Source organism: Anguilla anguilla, chromosome 4 (genome assembly GCF_013347855.1).
Source record: "Anguilla anguilla isolate fAngAng1 chromosome 4, fAngAng1.pri, whole genome shotgun sequence".
Taxonomy (NCBI): Eukaryota; Metazoa; Chordata; class Actinopteri; order Anguilliformes; family Anguillidae; genus Anguilla; species Anguilla anguilla.
Genome location: NC_049204.1, coordinates 16,530,308 through 16,553,091, shown reverse-complemented (window position 1 = coordinate 16,553,091; position 22,784 = coordinate 16,530,308). Strand labels below are relative to the sequence as shown.

General features: G+C 46.9%; 1 protein-coding gene across 3 annotated transcripts in view; it reads right to left on the bottom strand.

Annotated features, from left to right (window-relative positions):
• gli3 (GLI family zinc finger 3) overlaps nt 1-22,784 on the bottom strand; it is a 132,038-nt gene that overhangs the window by 23,832 nt on the left and 85,422 nt on the right. For all 3 annotated transcript variants that reach the window (XM_035416009.1, XM_035416010.1, XM_035416011.1), the window contains 3 exons: nt 15,412-15,617; nt 9,907-10,062; nt 4,776-4,977 (listed from right to left, as the gene is read on the bottom strand). In XM_035416009.1, the coding sequence (XP_035271900.1) occupies nt 4,776-4,977; nt 9,907-10,062; nt 15,412-15,617 (564 nt within the window). The remainder of the gene's footprint in view (nt 1-4,775; nt 4,978-9,906; nt 10,063-15,411; nt 15,618-22,784) is intronic.

Below are 22,784 nucleotides of genomic sequence, written 5' to 3'. Positions count from 1 at the left end.
GACGTCAGGAGACCTGGTATTAATTAAGAGCATTTTACAAGCTTGGTAAGTGGCACCCCTTGCTATGCCTGGATACCCTGGCAATCGTTTTTACAAGTACTGCAGTTTGTACACCAACACGGTGCAATTCCCAAGGAGGCCGAGAGGGAGGGAGTGGGAGACACGGTGAGTAGATCATTCCGGATCATTCATACTCCCTGGAGCCGTTCTCTCACAGGGCACAGAGGCAGTAACAGAGCACTGGAACTGATTCAATCCCCTCGAGAAACAAATAAAAAACTCTGCCTCATTACCAGGTAAACAGTGCGTGTGTTTTACTGTGGTGTGTCCTTTATCTAGCATAGCTTACGGAAGCCAAAATCGGGCTGGTGTATGAACAGAAGATTCAGTTTGTTCAGGGGAGAGCCATGTTCTATCCTGGAGAAACGTTACTAGTTCCAGAGTTTTCTCAAAATTGTGATGTCCTAGACCCTCGAGACCTCTTGAAAAAAAAAAAAAGAATCCAGATACGCAAGCACATGGGGTGGAGCTTGTGGTAGGCTGAATTAGAACCATTATGACCAAAGTGCTGTGGTTTGAATCCCAAATGGTTCTTCAGGCTGTCATGAAGCTCATATCAGGCAAGTGAAGAAGGCATCAATCTTGAACAGGCTTAGTGAACCTGAGCCATGGGGAGTGGTGCCACCAGAGATTCCACACCTCTGACTGTTTTATATTGTTGCGATTGGTTGTTTTAGGCGGTTAATCGCTTGTCTGGAATTTAAGGTTGTGGAGACTCCAGCCATTTTGGATCTGGGTGGAGCAGGCAGGCTACCTCTCATAACCACAACTGTGGGGAAATTTGAATAGGAGTACTCGAACAAACGAGTGTACAGGATCAATGTCATCTAATTGGCTCAGCATGGAAAAGAACGGAACCACCGCCCTGGAGCAAGGAGACACCAAGGTGCGAACAAGATGCATCGGTGGCCGAACCAAGCCCCGGGGATGATTCCAGAAACACCAGCGCGTCCGGCTTGATAAAAGTCCCCCCGGCGCGCGAGGGGTCCCCATTCGTTCTTCCGACTCGGCCGAGGCTAAGTTGTTCCATACGTCTGCTGATCTTATTACCGGCGGAGTGGAAATCAATGGTGCGAGATGCGCCCGCGGCCCCGCCGCTTGTCCTATCACTCATTCGCTGGTGGGGGCCGCGGAGCGGAGCCCATCTCGCCGCTGTCACCGGCCCCGCATCCCGGGGCCCCGCGGCCGTGACTGATCGGCCTCCCCCTCCGACCGAACACTTTCGATCAGTGATCAATCGCTCCCGGCGAATGACGGAGCGGCTCCTCTCCTACCTGCGATCGCCGCGCCTGTGCGGCACCTTGATTGACGGGCGTTGTTGCCGCGGCGCCGGTCGCCGCGGTCCCCTCTGACAGAGCCGCGCCCACAAAGGTCCCCGGCAAAGGAAAGCGAACGGGCGCTCTGGGGCGATGATTGAGGGGTTCTTTCTCGACCCGCTCACGCAACGCACTTTGCCTACATTACTCCCGCAAATGGCCTGCCATTCATCCAATGGAGCGACGTCTCGAACGTAAGAAAAGTACAATCGATACACGCCATTGGATCTTACAAGAAAATGAATAAATATTTGAACTACGCCCACTTTCTTTTTTTTAAAGGCCTATCCATACTCATTCAAAGACCTGCAAACAATATGTGCATTACTCAGAACGGCAGTGACAGAGTCCCCTACAGACACTTCCTTTGGTGGTTGGTGCTCTGCGATTAGACTTCCTTAATCCTCTCAATGGCCGCCTCCTTACAAATACGCAAAATCAAAGGGCCCTGGCACTCAGTCTGCCGACTGCTACAGGAGGCCCGTAATGCAATTACTCCCAGGCTCCATGCCGTTGATCTCGTTTCCTTTATTTTTTTGTTGTTTCCCGGGCCCTAGAAACATGCCGAACAAGAATTTCTGAGCATGATTTATTTGCCGGGATTAAGTGAATAAATAAAGGTGAAGTACTGATGAAAAAAATCCTTGTCTGGTAATCGCTCGTAATGTGCAGACCAAAGCCAAGTAAAGAATCATTTTTCAACTTGAATTTGAAGCAGACTTCAAATTCGAGATTAGAAAGGCAGTAATTTACCCCCGAAAGCTGGGCTTCACAATGTAATTGAATGCTCAGGTTGTGTATCCCAAGCAATAAAAATAAAAAAGAAATAGTAAATCTGTCTCTCCCAATCACAGTCAAGGAGGTCCTGAAATATACTCACAATCATTTGTTCTGCTCGAGTGATGAAACAAGTGAATTCAACTAATGACTGTGATAATTGGTCCAATTTACCCACTCCATCAAACTGATGTATGGGAAAACAAGGAAGAAATTCAGGACTACAGACAAGAATGAAATGTTGCCTTTAAAAGAACATTTGGATAAAGCATGTCCTGATCGCCTGACCCCTCCTGTAGAGAGCTGCTAGTTTACCCTAGCAGCAGCACACAAGGGCCTGCGTTCTCTGAAACCGCCAAAGTCTGACACAGGCCTGACATCCCAACACACAGCAGGGGGGAGATGTTCATTTATTACCCTGCTTCCAGTCCCCTCCCCCTCCCCCTCCTCCTCCCCCCTCCCATGGAAGAGAATGAAGGAGGTGCTGGGAGTGCGTCCTCCTGGTGCGGGAGCAGGTGTCGTCGCTCGCGGCGTCCCTCAGCCGCCCCGTGGGGTCTGATGGACGGCCCCACCGCCTGCAGATGGGACTTTCTCGTGTGCGCTGTCCCCGACCTGAGGCCTGTGCAGACCTGACCTTTGGGGCCTGAGCAGACCTGACCTGGGGCCTGTGCAGACTCGACCTTTGGGGCCTGTGCAGACCTGACCTGGGGCCTGTGCAGACTCGACCTTTGGGGCCTGTGCAGACCTGACCTGGGGCCTGTGCAGACTCGACCTTTGGGGCCTGTGCAGACCTGACCTTTGGGGCCTGTGCAGACCTGAACTTTGGGGTCTGCGCAGACCTGACCTTTGGGGCCTGCGCAGACCTGACCTTTGGGGCCTGTGCAGACCTGAACTTTGGGGCCTGTGCAGACGGCCGTCCCATTGTCCTCCATCCCATCCCCCCCCCCCTCCAGCCCCGTCCTTCTTCCCAGCCGACGCCACCTCTTCACCCGTTCTCCTCCCTTCCCCTCTCATCCCACATGAAATATGACTCCGCCGTCCAGTTAAGGTAAGCTCTCCGCGCTTGACGGAGGGGACATTAATCAGGAGATGCATATCAGTCGAAGGGGGAGGGGTGCGGGTGAGATTTGTTCACACGCTTCCCCCCTAATAGCGGATTTCATGTTCGGTGAGAGCCCTTGCCTGTTCCCTTCAATTTATTTTCCGGCGAGCCGTTCATTCATCACTCCCCTCGCGAGGAGTCTGCGCTCCCCTCATTCTTTCACTCCTTACTTCTCCCTCCCTGTCATTCTCTCATGCCTCCTCTTTCTTCTTGTTTTTTTGTCCCATTCTCATTATTTCTATTTCTCTCACACTCATTCTTTCAGTAGTCCTGCTCTATTTTGTTTCGTGCCACTTTTGGAAAGGACACATTTACGGTCTGCGGCAATGGCGGCTTCTCTCTTACGTCACATTGTGTGCTGCGTTAGCCTAGCATACACCCACAGTCGGTGTGGCTTAGCTCACGTTTTACATGCTACCCAATTACATTTATACAGCTGGAATTTTACTGAGGCAACGCAGATTATGCCATCTACTTAACCACAACGCTAGGAGTTCCTGGCGTGAGGATTCAAAGCATACATTTCCCACAATCACGCGGACGTGCTGCGTAATGTGACTGCTTGTAAGATTGGTCTTTCATCTGTCAAGAACCGACCGGCCCTTTGGAGATTTTAGGGAGGGTAACTGGGTAAGAGGGGAGAAGTCCTTCCCCCAGAGGCTGTGGCTGAGTGACACATGGGATTCGCGAACAGCAGCACAGGGTCACGCCCAGGACCTCTGCGAATCTCTGAGAGTCGAGTGGACGGACAGTATGCGAGACAGGGGCGGGTCTGGGGGGTTGCAAACACTGGGAAACTGGCTGGAAACCCATTGGAAATGGGGCCGTTTCACTTCCTGGTACAACTACAGGGCATAGGGTGGTAGAGGGCTGGAATTGGGATGTGTCCTACAGCGAGTGCCTTTTTAACTCAGATACTCCAGACAGATAAATGCGCAGTCAAGGGCAGTGTACATGCGCAGACAAAGCTATATGCCTGTTTGAAGCTGTGGCTTGAAGTGTGGGGTGTGTGTGTGTGTGCGTGTGCGTGTGTGTGTTTGAGGGGTTTGGAGGTTAAGGCACAGGGGAAGGCTGACATAGCCCAGACTATGACTAACACAGCGTTTGGATAGTGGTGGGGGTGGGGGGGTGACCATGGAAAAGCAAAAAGGGGCTTTGAGGGGTTTTGAGTCAACAGTCTGGGAAGATTTTAAACCACAGCCAGGGCCTTTAGGAGGGGGGTGTGTGGCTCCGTACAAGCTGTGTGGTATATGGGGTCAGAGAGTTGCCTCACAGTGAAGTGGGCCAAAGGACTTAATCAAATAAGTGCTTATAAACCTGAGGCAGGAAAAAGTATATATAGTAAAATGTGCCCTATCATACTTGATTTACCCCTAACATTTAACAGTTTAGTCTGTCTCTGAAGGCGGGTTCAGGCAGGAGTTAAGCTGTAGAGGAGCGGGGGGGAGGGGGTCGGGCAGCTGTGGAGCTGGCCTCCCCAGGGGGCCGGACGGCCCGGCGGGCCCAGAAGCCCCGCTCACCTGATGGCGCCGGCGGACAGGTGGCCGTAGGAGCCGCTGGTGGAGGAGCTGGAGCGGGAGTTGTTGAGGATGGTGACCAGCGAGTTGGGAGAGGTGCGGATCATGGTCTGGAGGTCGAAGCTGTGGTCCGACAGCGGCGAGATGGGCAGCGCCCGCTTGCGGCTGGGACGGGCCGAGAGGCGGGGGCTGGGGAAGCGCGACCCTGCGAGGGGAGAGAGGGGCGTGTCTGTTAAAAAGGGGAGGGGGGGGGGCAGTACACGGTTGAAAGCACTCGAGCGGTACCCAAGATTAAAGGCAACAGAACTATGCCATTACTTTCAGAGTTCCATAGCATTGCAGGGGGGGAAATTACTGTAATAATATTTTCGTGACTTTCTCTGACTGCGGCTGCTGACGCTGATTCTGTTCATAACTTTTCATATTTAGCATTTTGCTCTACAGTCATTCGAGTCTGCTGATAATCTTGCAAAGAAACAGATAAGAAATAATTTATGAGAACTAGATAAAACGGCATCAAACAGAGCTTTCATTGTACCAAGAAGTGCTGAGACTCCTCACGTTGAATCAACAGTCTTTAATAATCCAGCCAAATCCCCTCGTCCTGTTCTTTCCCACATTTGGGTGGAGGCATTCCTGTTCCTGCTTGTTGCTGCACACGCATATCCACCCAATCACGGGACAGCTTTCCTCTCCACTTAAAACATTTTTACCCTTTCAAAGTGGCTTGAGCCCTTGGGGGGGATGAGCCATTACACTTCAGAGCTACAGGACACAGAACCCGATGGGTCTCAATGGGAAATGCATAGATAGGTCCCATTTCCAAGTTCATATTGTCCTCCCTCTCCACCCCACCCCTTTTGTTGGCAGCTCTATGGCCCATTCACCCATCACGAGAGCCAGGAGAATGAGCCAATCAGGAGAACAATAGCGCCCTGCTTGGCTGGGCCCTTCAGACTGGCCTGGGGTGTGATTTTAAGAGCTCTTCCTCCTTGTTGAGGATGCGCTTTGCATTTTCGGCTGCAGAGAGGGACTAAGGTGAGTGAGTGAGAGAGAGAAAGAGAAAGAGAGAGAGAGAGAGAGAGAGAGAGAGAGAGAGAGAGAGAGATGGCAGCATCACTGTGAGAGCAGCTGACCGGGCCACCATCAAAAACATGCTGAAAAATTCCCTTTTCTTTCATGGAGTTACACCTGGTCATAACAGACTAACAGGATCTCTGGGGCTTTATGTTCGAAAAATTACTCAGAGATTAGATTGGCTGTTCCAGCCAATAAATCAAAAAAGTACACAAAACAAAATCTTCACCTGGGTGTGAATATAAACATGGCTGCTGCATATCTACACATCGCAGGACAAGGTTACTGGCCATGCTAAAACTAAATTCAATTTCATTTCAGCTCGGCTTCCCTTCTCAAAAGTGTGACTGTGCTGAATGGCTTTCAATGTTTCTCTTTTCATTTTCAAAGCTGCAACATAAAAAAAAAGCAACAGACAGGGCATAGTGTGCATTCAACGCAAAACCCCATATACTGTACGGCTAAAGACATTACTTTTGTTTTCTTTTCACTCCTAGATGTCACAAATAAACAAAAAAAAAACTGAAAAGTATAAATAAGAAAAGAAAAATGGGAGCGCTGGGTTTTGTGTGGGGAGTGACACAATGGCTTTGTGACTCAGACCCATTTTTGAGTTTTTTTTTTTTTGCAGGCAAACAAAACCACATTACGCCAATTCTTCCCCCTCTCCGGCTCGTCTGACACATTCAGCGATTACAGCCCCGCAATTCAGATGTAAATCAGCGTATATGTGCCACGATGTGGCTGCGAGCTCGCTGCTGTGCGTCTGTCTTGAATGTATCGCGCTAGCAGGAGAGGAACACCCCCTGCATTGTCTCAGTTGGCCTATATAGAACTGTGCTGCTCGCTTCTGATAAATTTGCAGATTCTTTCAAGTAACAATTTCAAAGGGGAAAGGAATCCACAAGGCATGTTCTCATAGATTTGTGAGCACACGTGCGCAATGGCTAATTGCATAGAAAATATGACTTTATAGTCAATATACAGTAGTTGGATGCAAAGGACCTAACCCGGTCGTGCTTGGAATGTTTATAGCACTAGCCAGAGAGCAAATATTCTTAAACGTCCATATAAATTGCGGCAGGCAGAGATCAGATACAGAAGCACCGTCAATCTCTATAAATATTACTTTCACTGAATGGAAGTCTTAAGGCCAAACCTTTTTCCTTAAGCTTAGACTGTGGCCACAGCCACGGTGTTATAAAGGATTAATAAATAGTGCATAGACATATATATTAGCTCTATATAAGTCATTAATAATATGCTAGAGCTAGAGTTGACCTGGATAAGCCAGAGATAATGGCATTAATTAACAGAACACAGCGTTTTTTCTTTGAAACCATTGTGTTCTCAACGATGACTTCTCTCACCAGGTTTGAGGCAGGTGTCTGTCACCTCTCCTCGAAACTGGTAGGGGTGAGGTTAGGGGTGGGGCTAGGGGCGGAGAAAGTAAGGGTCCCGCCCTTTCTGCGAAGACTGCCCCCCGCCCACCTGTGATGGACCGGCTCCACTTGTGGAAAATTAGGTGGAGGGCGGAGGAGGTGTCCTGTGGCTGGCTAACCCCATGGGAACCCTGTTTATTAATGTGCGGCTATATGATAAATTGGCAAACCGGAGGAGCCGGAGAAAAGGGAGCCCGGCTCCGTACCCGAAGCGCTCCTCTCATTTTCCCCTTGATTTATGGACGGGACGCGCGGTTAGGCGGGAGCGTCATTAATTCAAGCGGACAGGGAGACCTCGGACAGGAGAGACGGACAACGTCGACAAATAAAAAAATCCGCACTGCCCTCAGCCGCCTCCCCTACGCCTCGGTCGCACAGCGCACTCCGCGCGCGGAATGATTTCCGCAAAAAACAAAAAACAAAAAAAAAAAACACAACTCACTGGAACAAGTAATGCTGTTGTTAATATTTATTAGACCCGTGCCTCTGAAGTGATTATCGTCACGCCATATTAAGCCGGTGCTGGCGGAGCCGGTGTTCCTTAGATTTATTCAGCTTGTGTTGAAACTATCAGTGTCAACACGCAATAACCAATCTCATTAGGAGTGGCTGGCCATATATTCGCCGTGACAGTAGAACAATGTCCAAACGGTTTCGGCGAATACATTTAAGCAGCTATCGGAACTACGGATGCTGATCGCACGAAGAGGGATTTTTTCACACTTACGACGTTCAGCTTTGATAAACCACACCTGACGATGACACGTTAAAGAAAGCCACAGGACAGAAAAAAATTTAATTATACATAAATATGAAATTAATATTATTATATATTAACAATGAAATGCAGAATATCTCAAAAACATAAACACAATGAATACAGCGCATTAAAAATAATTATGTTAAATGCGTTAAAAAGGGTGGCAGGAAACAACTGTTGCCATGATGAGTCATCCCAGAAACTTCTTGTGAAAGAACTTTTTCAAATAGAGATGTTAGAGATGTACAGTAAGAGTCAAAGAAAATCAGTGATTAAAAGCTCAAAGAGGGAGACAATGGACCATTAAAACACAAACAGCCAGGAGAGGTCTATCGCTCCATTACAGAAGATCTCTCTTTAGGTAATTATACTGATGAGAGTTACACTCCAACCCCAGTTATTACCGAAAGCCTCTTGATACAGAGCATTCTTTAAAAATACATCTTGATTACAATGAAAGGGAGCTTTAAAGTGTTAATTTTCCTGGCTTGGAACACACATTGTTAAAACGCTGATGAGTTATTACCAGCCATGATCACAGACGATTCGAATTTAAAAAAAGCCAACATCTCCATTTAAATTTTGCCCCTAATTGTTTTGTTTCAGTCTATTAATCTAAAACACTGACACAGAAGAAAGGATTTTTACAGTGATGAATGGTGGGACATTCCAATTCCCACTTAATAGCAATTAATTTTCTGATACCCATGCAAGTTTGGATAGTTTTAATTAGTTTGTATGGAGTAAAAGGGTACTTCACGCCCGGGCTCCATGAAAGCAGACACTGACTGACTAAATACATTCTCATCAAAGAGAAAAGGGTGAAGCTGGCCGACCTTCCTGCAAATCAGTGTGCATTTAATTTCCTATTTACACTTTAAAATAACTCATTAGCATAATACTAGTATATGCATAGCCCTACCCAGCATATTAAGACAATAGCTCATTTAAATAATTCCGAGGAATAACACAATTTTTTCATTTCTTTTACCATTTTGCCTGTGTCTCCACAAACTGTATATTACAGTGCTCTCAGTGGACAGGGTAGTCCTATGGAATTCCAGAGTTCTGTTCATATCAAGGCCTCAGAAACATTCCCACGCAAATCTGCATAGCAGGCAGGTTTCACATTGCATTACTACCACAAATTCTCCATCGGAATTTCATACAATTGATTATAGATGTAGTAACATCCATTGTAACGCAGACAGGAAAAATTCAGGTCAGATAAAAATGGATTTTTTCCCTGACAAAAAGTATATGTTTGCTAATAATAACCAAGCACGATAAAGAGTGGATCTCTTTGACACTTTCATATTACAAACCTGATTCCTGAGGACTTCGTTTTAAATTATGGTCATTATGTACAGTAAGCATCAGTTGCATAAAAAAAGCCGTTGCTTATAAGATGCGTTTTCCACCCCTCCATTCCTCCATAAATGTCAATGTTATTTTTAGATCAGAGTAGGTGTCAATCATAAACAACGCATGTGCTATTTTTGTGCTTTTTTAAATTGCATGCAATAATTATGAGTAAAATGGAATGCGTCTAATGTAGTGGTCTCATCAAGCTGCTTTAAAGGCATCCGCTTACTCGATAAGAAAAAGGGCCAAGGAATGCATCTGTTTTCTAAATGTGTTGTTGCAATTATGGTTTTCATCTTAAAAGACCCTTTGACCACCCCACCCCCATCCCCTTGCCAAAATAAAATTCCAACTAATTTCAAGGAAGCCTTTGAAGTTGATAAGCACTTTGTAGGGGCCATGGTGTGCATGCTGGACAGGCAGGACGGTGAGGCCCGGTCTAATTTGAATACGAGCTTAGCTTTGCATGCGACTGTTGACCGTGACTCACCCTCCATGGCCTGCAGGTACTCCATGTGCAGGGCGCTGGTCCCCGCCCCGGCCGTCGATGCCACGGAGGGAATGATGTCGGCGTAAGGGCTGCGGTGGCCCGCCAGCAGCGCCATCTGGTGGTAGTACTCCGCTGTGGTCAAACCAGTGTGGGGAGCTGGGGACAGGGTTGGACATGAATCACACAGCGAAGATGCCAGGAGGATACGGAGGAGGGGAGATGATGAAAAAGATGAGCAGGGGCCTGTGGAGGATTGGTGTTCCAGAACTGAGAATGCAAACTGACCTTTAGTTTATCAAATATAAGTTTAAATCCTACTGAGGTATGATGAAACATTGCTGTAGTGCTGCTGCTCGCAGTAACCTATCTGAGAACATTCATGAACTTTTTGTCACTCTGTATAAGAAAAAACGCTAAATGTATGTAATGAAATTAAAACAAATTTTCATGTTCAGTACCATCTCTTTATTGTACTAGGCTGTTAGTACTGTACATAGTAAAACAAGTGAGAAATTGAAGTTTTGTGACCTTGTGACCTTCCAGATAGTGTTAAAATCACTACACAGTGATACAAAATGGCTTTTAAAAAAACACGAACATATCCCAGCATCATAGCTCAATTCCATTTTTTGTGGTCCTCAAAAGATTTGGATTTTCACCATTCTGTTTTCTCTTTTCTGTTTGTTTATCTTGTTTTCTCCTTTCCTTTCTTTTTACTTTTCTCATTCTGGTGTGCCTGTGTGTATGTGCGTGCATGTATGTGTGTGTGTATATGTGTGTGTGTGTGTAACTGCGCGCATGTGTGTGTATATGTGTGTGTGTGTGTGTGTAACTGCGCGCGCTTGTGCATTTGTGTGTGTGTATGTGTGTGCGTGTGTGTGTGTGTGTGTGTGTACACGCGTGCCTCTGTGGTTCTTGCAGCCAGAGAGGCTGCCGGTGTTATCATGAGACGCAGAGCTGCTGGAGACAGATATTCAACCTGCTCTTCCTTCCACTACTTAAATCCAAATAAAACAAAGCTCAAACCTGCCCAGATCTGCATGCATAAAGAAACAGTATCATGTTTTTCCCCCTCTCCCTCTCTCTCCATCTCTGCCTTTTTTCTCCCCCTTCCTTAGTAATAGAGAGCTAAGTCCTTGAACTACATCCTAAAAATAAACATCTGGCATCGTGCATCGGTATGCAAATATTGTCACCAAGAAAAGGCAAAAAAAAAAAAAAAAAAAATGGAGGGAGCGGAAAAAAGACTGATACTGTGATTCTGGATGCAAATGGGAAATCAGTTTAGCCCCATAAAGTGTTACGGCTAATTCCAGTTTTTAAAAAAAATAAAGAAGCAAAAATAAATAACTGAAAGAGGGATGAAAGCCCCGCTCTAAAGACCGGTCTGTATGCACGCAATATGCGTCTCTGATTGGTTCTGCCAATATAAGGAGAAATTCCAAATTAATTCGTTTTGGGTATTATGTCTTTGGGGGGGGGAGGATTTCTTAATTGTCTTCCTTTTTCCGCCTTAAGTGTGGCTCTGGATTGAACCGTGATGTGTCTCATTCTCCGCTCGCACACAGATGGGGCTTTGCGGAATTCTAAATCAAAAGATCCCTGGCACCGGCACACAGATTGGGGCCATCTCTATGGAACTTCAGTGGGGGGGGGGGGGGGGGGGGGCAGGAAATAAGCCTTACGCCCGGCGACTCTGCGTGTTTTCAGACCCACGGGGTGTTCTATCAGCAAAACAGTGGGATGAAAATGCTGATGAAGTGTGTTTGGATTCAAAAGAGAAGGCGAGAGTGAGTGAGAGAGAAAGAAAGAGAGAGACAGGGAGAAAGAGAGAGAGAGAGAGAGAGAGAGAGAGAGAGAGAGAGAGAGAGAGAGAGACAGAGCGGGGATGGCGGGGGGCAGGGGGGAGGGTACTCCGAGCGATTCTCTGTAACGTCACGTCACGCCGCGCGCCGTTACTCCTCCTTTCATCGAGCGCGCGTCTGGCACCGCGCTGTCATCTCAAATCAAGCCTTCTTTGTATTTTATTCATTTGTTTCCATTTGTTTTTCGCGACAGCCACAGGGACGCGCATCTGTGGACGACAGCTAACATGACTGAAGCGGTTTGAGGACTGCGGGTGAAACTCTGCTGTGTCTGTTTTAATTTTCCATTACACAGAGATGAGGGGTAGCTACCTGCACCGCTCTACATCTTACACCTGAAAGTGAACTGTGAGCGAGGACAAACCACAGTGCTTAGTTACTCAGACACCGAGTCCCACCAAAATTACTCCTTCATTGGCCCTAAATTGTAAACTTCTTCTATATTTACAGAATGGTTCACATGCATGGCAATTAAATATAATTATAATGATGTGCTGTGCATGAATACAAATAGTAATTAAAAAACATTTTTTTTATATTGTTCCACAATCCATCCAATCAATGGTAGTAAGTGATCAGCTTATGCTTCAAATTACACTTAGTTTTCATTTTTTATTTTACAGAATAATACATAACCTTCGGTTATCAATGTAATGTGAATGGATATATTTTAAACCATTATATTATTGCCAATTTCAATAATTGAGCTAAAACCAAATTAAGGAGTCTTTAACTCAGTTATGTTAAATGCCATTTTCAAGGTTTTGATTAAACATTTACAACTGAGATCAATCAAACAAAATAAAATCACGACAACACTGCAACCACTGAATTACACTCAATTTCTAACAAAATTGTTGCCTTACAAAATTTCTATACATTAATAAATTAAATGCTATGTTGGCATTTGTCCTATTTCAACTAAACCATACATGACACAGCATTCTGTGCCATTATATGCATATGCTGCACACTGGCCATGACCAGCACTTGCACACAACCATGTGTTGGTGTTCGACTCACTGTTTATACAAACTGACAACAAATGAGAGCTCTGAAACTTTCATAGCCAACCATTTAATGTGCTTTTGGCTTTTACACCCATTTTCCTTTTGCAGAGCAGGAGAGCTGGAACGTTTGTCTGCAGAACGGCTGTTTGAGAACATTACTGTGTGAAAACAACCTTTAAAGCTGCTCACAGCTAACGCTAGCACGCTGCAGGCCTAGGGGCTGACTGAGGGTCCTTTATGGACCAGGCCTAACACTATGTTATGTAGACCAGGGTGGTTGAGAGCGACAGCGTAAATGAGTCTGTCACCAACAGATACATAATGTCTGTGATGGCAGCAGGACAAATAAACACAGAGGAGCACAATAATCCTGTATCATTCCAGAGTCCCCCTCAGCAACCGAGTCCAGACAGGAAATGGGGGATGACTATGATCCATCCCAACAGTGGCATTCCCTCTTCTCTTCCTCATCTATCTATCTGGACATGTTTACCTTACCTTTCCTTATTCATACATTCTCTCCCCCCCCCCCCCCACCTCCCACCCCCATCCCCCACATAAGTTCTAGCATGGCTCGTCTCGCCATGCCTGTGCAGACTCGGCCCCTTTGAAGGATGAGTGGAGCTGGGAGAGTCGCAGCCATCCGGCTCCTTTCCTGCCTTTTTGTGCAGGGGAGCGGGGCGCAGGTAGGGGGGTAAGGGGGGATGGGGGTGGGAGAGAGGTAAATCGGGCATGAATAGGGGGCTTTCTGTGTGGGAGCGGGTTGTCTAATTAGATCAGGTTTTACAAAGAGGGTGGGGCGGGGGCTGGGGGGGGAGGACAGCCTGCATTCTTCCACAGGGCCAGCCCCTACTTAAACCCCCTTACCCCTGACCCCCACCCCCCCTGTTCTCTCTTTCTCTTACTTTCCTGACTCAAAAACGCACTTGAGAACAATGGCGAGGGCCTACTCTAGCCTCAGACATAATGCAGGAGCAGAGGGGAGACAAAGAGCGCTATTAGTTCATGGCCGTTCCGCGACCGCGGACGAGGCCCAAGATCCCTCCAGACGCACTCGAAATGCTTCCTGAGTGCTCGAGCTGAGCGGTTTGGATTAGCTCGCTATCGCTCAAGCATCCGCAGTGTGCATTGGCAACCCGGTCCGCTCACTTGCTATAAACATGTTCATTTACATGAACACAAAAAAAGGTTAACCGCTAAAAACGACTATCTCTTTTCCCTCAAACACAATCAGCAGTTTGGAATTTGCCTATTACATGAAAAGCTCTGCCATATAGGACAGGGAGAATCTGGAACAGAAATGAAGAATGTCGAATCACTAAAGAAATCTCAGGAGTCCTTTGAGTGGTCCTATTCAGTGTATCGTGTAGACGAGTGTCTGTATGGGGGTCTTTCTAAGGGAATTTGGTGGACATGGGCTTTCCCTATGCATATTTTGTACAGTTGGTACGAAACTGTGAACAGCTGGAAGGAAATGCTCTCTGAAACCCTCCCTCCCTGGGTGAAGTTATGACCAATCACACATCACCCAATGGGAAAACCTGCCATTCTTGACACGGGTAAGATTCCAGACTATGGGGCGCATCACTGCAGTGAAAACCTGTGCATTAGGCGAACGTCCTGCTATACTGCACATATTGCTGCACTATATTCAGCTACGTAGCACCCATGATTCAAGCACTATGCCCTGACCATTATAGTGATATCCATTAGGTGCTGAATGGTCTATTTTCAGTTGTCACAGCTCTCTGGTGCAGGCCACTGAGCCATGGCTGAGTACTCACTGAGAGGTCAGGGGAGCAGTCCCATGTGAAACTGGGGTCCTTCTGTAATTGAGCTCCCACCTTCAATTACACCCCAATCCATGAGAAGGGCTGTGCGACCGCGAGTCTTTAAACAACAGAGCCTTTAACTGATTTCCCACATTGCACCTATGTCAGCAGACCCCTTCGCACCCCCCCCACATGAATCTAAGAGCACCTGAGACCACTGGGCTGAAGTTTCACTGCTGTGTCTCACTGATGCTCCTCAAAAAGCGTTGAAGAAGTATGGGAACAGACAAACCTTGAATATACACACACATATCTCTGTCCAAGATCGACCCAAGGGACATGCGTGTAACTGAACGGCTGTGTCCTCTGACCACAGAAGGGAGCTGCTTTTCTTGTATTAGTGCAAATAGTGATTAAGTCTTTGGAAGAAGGAATGATAGTTTGGAAATGAATCAGAACCAGCAATTAACCAAAATAGAATCGCCAATTAAGACACGATAGACAATTACCCAAGGAAAAATCACCAGTTGAATCAGAACAGATGATTAACCAAACTAGGTTGCCAATTCAATCAGATTAGACATTTAACCAAACTAGAAAGGGCAATTATGAATAATGAGTCAATTAGAACGTAAATCAGGGGTCTGCAACCACGGTCCTGGAGATCAAGGTTTTCACCTAAAGATTCAGCAACCAATTCAGGCTGTGTAACCAAACAGGTTATGTAACCAACTGCTTTAGTGGAGCAATTCAAAGCGTTAAATGGCAACGGGGATCAGTAGGACCTGCGACTCTCCAGGACCAGGGTTTCGGGTCCCTGTAGGGGACTGGGCGTGTGCGGGACGTCGCAGGGCTCACCGTCGGCGGGGCTGAGGCCCCGGGCAGCGGAGATCATGGAGAGGGAGGGGCTGCTGTGGAGGGAGCGGATGTAGTCCATGTAGGGGTTGATGTAAGGGTGCGGCGGGTTGAACGGGGACTCCGCCCCCACCGACGGGTTCCGGTGGGGCGAGATTCGGATGAGGGAGATGTCCGAAAATGCCGGGCTGCCGGCCAGCGACGGGGGTCTGGAAGGACAAACAGAACAAAAAACGGGTGAAAGGGTCATCCACAGACATCATGCATAACTTGGTTATGGGTTGTTAATATTGTGTTATAAATAACACTTCAAATGAAGTTCCATGATGCCTGGGCAAGCTACTACAAGTTACAAACACAACTCCATCACCATGGACAATGAATCTACAATTTGTGACAATGAGACAAAATTGCCTCTAAGATATATTGATAACTGAATAATAATTGTTGCATTTGTATTTACTGAACATATTCAAGCTCCAGGCTATTGGGCTCCTAGGAAATCCCGCCCCAGCGTAGCTGTGGTGTGGAAACATAACGTGCAAAGCGCAAGGGACGTGTTCACCGCTGCATGGAAACAGACTTTTGCTTCTCTTCTAGTTCAAGGCTTTCAGAAGCCTAGTAGGATTCAGAGATTAATCATGTCACAATTTCTCTCCTGCCATCTATGTGGCTCAAAAAAGACTCCCATAGAGACCTATATTTCCATTGATCACTTCTTTTTCATATATCAAAGTCTGCTTCCACGGGTAAGTCTTACTTGGACATGAGTAGAACTGTGCTTTTCGTACGACTACCCATAATTCCCAGCTGTACGATACATGTATTCAGCTGCTCGAGTGAGCCAGGCAATCCAGAGAGTAATGGTTTTTCAAACTGAAAAATCATATAGATATTACCCCTGAAAAATGGCTTTTATTGCTGAGAAACACAAGCTGTGTCACATTTGGAATTTTACGCCACTGAAACCCAAAGTCAACAGTCATACCACACATTTCCACAGCAATTCACAATTTGTTACGGAACCCAAAAAATCACCACATAAAACCATGCCAGCCTGAGAAAAAAAACATCCATTTCCTGTTTTAATTGCCTAAAGAGGTTACAAAATCTCTATATAATGATGGTCTTGAAGACAAGAAGCAATCCCATCAGGAAACCATGAATCCCAAGTGTCAAAACACATAAAAGATATGTTCCGCGATTAAAGCTTATTAGACGTTTGGCTGAGCCGATCGATGTGACCCCGCCTGGACGGAGCCAAGGCAAAAGCACTCGAGAGAGAAGGGCGCTGGGAAGGGAAAGTTCGCTTTGGAGTTTGGCTTGACGTGACCTTGGCGACGGACTGGGACCGGAACAGCCCAATTACACCCCAACACATCCCCAGAGCTCCAGCTGGCCTCTCACTTCCACATCACAGGCCTGCAATTAAAGAGCCCCGGTCTGGGACCTGTTATACAGAGCCAAGGACAGACAGCAAGAGTGTACACACATGTACGGTCATGTGCGCACATGCACACACGCCAAGCACATGCATGTGCACGGATGCACACGTGCGCATACACGTACACGAACACACCCGCCCAAATAGATTTTTCACTGCTCAATATTTTTTTCGGTATTTAGCTATTTCTGTAAGCAACACCCAGTAATCACCAACCCATCGGCCAACAGTATTTACTTTACCGCGATGCAAATGTGGTTCAAAATGAAAAATTCACTTTACTGTAGCACAGAATTATATGTTTTCAAGAGAGTAATCTGTAGCTCCCAATTGTTATTTTGTCCATGAAATGTCACTTTATATCATAATAGCTAAATCCAGGAGATTGTTGGCTCTGTTGATTGCCTGAATGGTTGCTTGTCTGGTTAAGGTGCTGACTGCGGTGGATGGCTGAACAAATTATGTTTTAAATTCAGTATTCTTTTTCACTGAAAACCGCTTAATATTCCACGCGATTTAAAGGTTAGTTCAGACCAAAGATTCATGACGAGCTGCAACTGACGACTCTTCGCAAATCTCATTGTTTGCAGCATTCTAAAACTGACATGTTCACATTAAAGTGGTAAGATGAGACATTGTTTATGGTTACCAAAACAACAATTCTATCCACTTCCTTGTTTACAGTTACTTCTTTGTTGGTTGAAATACTCATCTGCCAGGTCAATATAATCAAAATGGACAAAAGTTGTAGCTATAGTGAGATGCGTGATGTAGCAGCAGTACTGCAAATAAAAGCAAGGCTTCATAACAGCTGAACGGCCAGTCCTTGGAGGTGGCCATGGGTGCTTCAGTGCCCGGTACACAGACTGTACACACAGTTGTGTAAGAACGTAGATTTACCATTGTTTCTTAATTTCACCCATCTTCTCCCTGAACAGTGTGCGCACTGAAGAGCTGGTGTCACTGTTGATTCGGGATGAAACTACTTGTATACCGTGTACTCTTTAGTTAATTACCGCAGTGAATTTTTAAAATGTAGGCGCACTGTGACTCCAGGCTCTGCGGCCTGGCCCTGAGGCTGCTCATGCTAGCACTGGAAGCCATTTTCCCACGCAGTGCGGCGTGAGTGTTTCCTCATCTGTCAGGGTCATGGACTTGGCTCATTTCTTCTACGTGGGACAATCCGGCAGAGGCATACTGGTAGAGTAGTGGTGTTGTGGGGCAATAGTGGGGCATGGGCCTGCAGGTAGGAGATAAGGCTGCTACTTCTAAAGAGAACCCATGCAACAGGGCCCTCATGACATGCGCCATTTACGCTGTGCTCCGAATACCTGCGCTCCACAGGAGCATAACTCACACACGCAGCTGTGACTACAACACACACACGTACGCACATGCACACACACACACATGCACATACACACAAAAACACAGATATCCACCAACATAAGTACACACACATGCACACACATGCTCGCACATATGCACAGGCACAAATTCAAAGACACAGATACCCACAAGCATACATACACACCAGTGCACGCACGCACACACACAGACATCCACACACACACGCACACGCACACACACACGCACGCACAAACGCACACCAGCACAAGCACACCATTAGAATCCATTTGACTTCCCTCAGACATGTTTGGAGAAGCTGAAAGAAACTGGCCTATATTTTCACCGCATTGATCTTATGAAACCCCAGTCAAACAATCATCTCGCGGACCCAACGCAGTGTCTCAAAATGCCTTTTTATCACAAAACAGCGGCAAAAGTTGGGACCCCCCCCAAAGCAGATAAGAAAATGAAATCATGCACGTCACGCAAATCTCCTCCAACGTCTGCGAATGCCGTTTCGACTGCCTTGATGATGATCGACCCTGTCATGTGTCGGCCGTGACACTACACGCTGACCCCTGCTAAATGGCTTTTGTCCCCTTGTTTTTCCAATTAATTTAGCATATAGGAGTCAGGCACTGCCGGCAGCCAGAGGGAGAGAAGAGATCGCCTGGGGGGGGGGGGGGGGGGGGGGGTTTGGGCAGCAAGGGCGGAGTTAAGAGGGGAGGGGAGGAGGGGGGGAGGGGCGTGGAAGGGGTGGAAGAGGAGGAATTGTTCTGGGTAGATTCTTTTTTTTGTAAGTTTTTTTTTCTTCTGACGCCTTGATCGTCTTCGCATCTGCTGGCATGCATTAATCAACGTGATGGGCCGGATTCTGACGGGGAGGAATTTGACGGGGAGATACGGAGCCGGCAAGGTGCCGTCTTAGTTACACCTGATTTAAGATTTACATCAAAGTCCCACCCCAGGGAGCTCCGTGTCTCCTGGCTTACCAGGGTCATGGTATGCAGGGAAATAGCTTTTACTCCAACAGCCAACCCTTCACCCACCCCTGCTTTATAATTCGTATTACTCCTCAACGTCTATATCCTGAGATCTGGATCCGAGGAAAGATTGAGCACCGTGCGTTTGCCATATGGAAACCATTTTCTGCTCGCAAGGCCCTCACGCTCCAGATTCAGCGCTGAGAGTTTCTCAGCTCCTTGAAGACGTCGCTCGTTTTGTGTTTCCTGAAACCTTTGTCGTGGGTGTTTTCTTTTTTTTTACTGATCGCTTTCTGATAGGCAAAGATGTTTTATCTGGTCTCTGGAAAGAGGTCAACGATGGGGAAAGTCCTAAGTCACTTCTTCGAGCAAATTAGATGAAAATTAAATGGCATTTCTTTCGGTATTAAATTATAGTGAACAAACAAGCAGGTTGTCTTTATGCATTACATGAAAACTGAGTAATCTCAGAGCTAGCTTGCCAAAGTAAAGCTACCACTCTGAGCCAAACCTGGAAGGGAGAAGAGAAATGCTCTTGCATAAAAACGGAGCGTTTCAGTCAGAGGGAGGCATTGTAGAGAACAAATTCCAAAAGCTTTTTCTCCCCAAGCTGCAGGAACAGAAATATAATTTACGAACAACGCCGTGCATCCGTATTCCATTTTAAAACTCAGTTACAAATTCAATCCCACGAAAAGGACTTCCTGAAAACCCTGCAGTCTTGGCCCTACAAGCCTTGGGGAAAAACGAAAACCAAAGAGCAGGAGCAGGGGGATGGGGGGAGGGGGGCTGAGGCCGCGGAACAGGAACGCTGGGGTTTGTGGGCGCTCTGCGACCGGGAGTCGAGCCGCGGCCCCTGGAGATGACGCTGTGCAGCGGAGTGATCTCTTGCAGAGCTGGTGAAGACTGAGTGGGGCCTGCTGGGTTTGGGGGGTGAGGGGGGGGGGGTGCACTCGGTGAACGTGGGGTCAGGGTATCGGCGCTTTCCTGTGTGCCACTGCAGCCCTGGCAGCTCTGCTGCGGAGCCGTGGAAGTCCAGAGAGTCTCCTGAGAGCGGAAACAGCGCTCCTTCAAACCGCCCCTTTCACTGAGATCAAAGAGGGAGAGCAGGAGAGCCAATGTGAGCAAGGGAAAGAAAGAGAGAAAGAGTGTGTGTGTGCGTTTGTGTGTGTGTGTGTGTGAGAGAGAGAGTGTGAATGTGCTGGTAGTGAGTGGTGAGTGAATGTTTGTGTGTGTGAAAGAGTGAATGTGCTGGTAGTGAGTGGTGAGTGAATGTTTGTGTGTGTGAGAGAGAAAGTGAATGTGCTGGTAGTGAGTGAGTGTGTGTGTGCGTGTGTGTGTTTGTGCGTGTGCATGTGCGTATGTGTGTGTGTATATGTGAGAGAGAATAAAAGGGAGAGAAAAATAAAGAAAGAGAGTGAGAGTTTTGGGTGGGTGAAATACTGACTGAATTTCTCGGTAAAAAGATCAATAAAAATTTGGCCTTCCAATGTTTGGATTCAGCAGACAATACGGCAACCAGGCAGGATGTCTCTAACAAGATCCAGCTGTGTTGTTTTTCTTCAACAGTAATTATTCCAAACGAATACATTCGCATAGATTTGGTTTGCCTACTTGAAGCTTCCGATTGCAAACTTTTCCCAATCAGCGTGATGTCATCATATCAGCACCAGCCTGAGAGCCAGACCAGGCTGAGGTAACTGCAGAACGAATGAAAGCTCCTGCCCCAGCGCAGCCCTGCCCGTAATGAGCGGAAGACTTAACTTCCAGCTCTAATCAATGGAGTACATAAGCCCCCCCTAGCTGGAGGCCTAAACAGCCTAGGCCTCAATCCTCCACTCAGCTGACAGCTTTCAAGTCATATGTATCTCATTAAGTCTTACATCAATATTGGTTAACGTGGCTCTGGGGTGCTGGCTCTTATAAACTCAGTGGCGTGTTGTTGTTCAAGCCGTAGCATGGCTCACTGTAGCAGGAGCTGGTCCTGAGATTTGTGTGCACTTTTGAAAGACACGGCAGGGTAGGATGAGAGAGCAGATGCCAATACTGTTAGGCCGACAAAGCCTTCAGAGCATGGTTATAGTTTTGCCTTTTCCATTAGTTTTCATTTCGACACTATTTTCACATGTCATTTCCAGCTCTGTTTAGTTTCACAGTACCCTGTGTTAGGTTTTATTTTACAATTCATGTCAGTTTTACCCAGTAAAACTTTGGTCACCATGCACAAGGGTTGGACTGTACCAATTTAGCATGACTGAAAGTACCACAAAACATTTGTTTAAACATTTTATGCTAAGTTTAATTAAAAAAAAAACATCTTTGTCCCCACATTACCATATGCATAAAGTTATTTGTTCATTATAATTCACAGTCCACATTCACTGTAAAACAAACACAATCAGCCACTTAGACTCTGATAAGGCCTTATCTCCAATTGCCTTCTCTCAAGAAAAATAATTTGGATTACTGCTGTTATTATTTACATAAAATTATTTTACAAGCTTATTCCTTTTTTCAGATTTCAATTCAATTCACTTTGTACAGATTTTAAGGGGAAGAAAGCCTTTCAAGTAAAACAAACTTCAAACACGCACATGAATAATCCATCCAGTTATGCCACACCACGGCAGTCGGCCCAACGCATATTTTTATTCATCTTCCTGTGTAGCTGTGGGCCTGCGTGTGGGTTTTCCGAGATGGGTTGGCGTGCACGTGGCGATCAGAGTTATTGTGTGTTCTGAGGAACACAGCAAGGCGTTTCAAAGACAAAATGCAATCGTACTGGATCGCGCCCAGAGGAGGAGACGGCGAGCCCCGCTTAAACTCAGGAATTCCTGACGCATTTCTGAACACAAAGCCGGAATATGGATCCAGGCGCATGTGGCGAGCGCCGTTCGGTTGGCTGAGCCTGCTGGGGATTGCCAGGCGTGTGCAACGGCTGTGGCAATTAAGTCCCCTATGCCTGAATGGGGTTTTCTCTCTCACTCCCCTTCCATAAAAGCATTGGCAAGGTTTTTGGGGGGTTTGGGGGGGAGGTGGAGCAACGGCTATTCATTGTCACATCAAAGACAAATCCCCACCCCTCCCGGCATGATTCCCTCAGAGCACTCCTGGGGCTTTCCTATTGGTGCAGAGCTGCTCCACCCTGGTCTCAGGGGGCTTCTGTCCACGGCCTTCCAACCAGCCTGGAGCTAAACAGCACGATTCTATTGGCTGTCCCCATTGAGCCAATTTAGCCAATCCCTAGTTCTGGGAATTTTGCAAGTTTAAGGGGAACTCTGAAACCTACTGGGCTGTGGCCCTATAGGACCACTGGTGATTAGCTGTCCGGGAGCTGGACATCATGGGAACGTACGCACACACGCACACGCACTCTGCGTGGCTCTCTCCTACAATGGCGTGGGAGAAATTCCAACTGAAAAGTGTACGGCTGGCCCGTGTTATAATGACTGAGAACACTTGTGGATATAAGCAGTTTGCCCTGACCGAAGAAGTTTTCGCCTTGACTCAGTCACTTTTCCGGTGGCAAGTCTGGTGTTTGTTTAAATAAGCATCAGTTGCACATGACGTTCTGTTTTGGCAAGTGGGGTGTTGGCAAG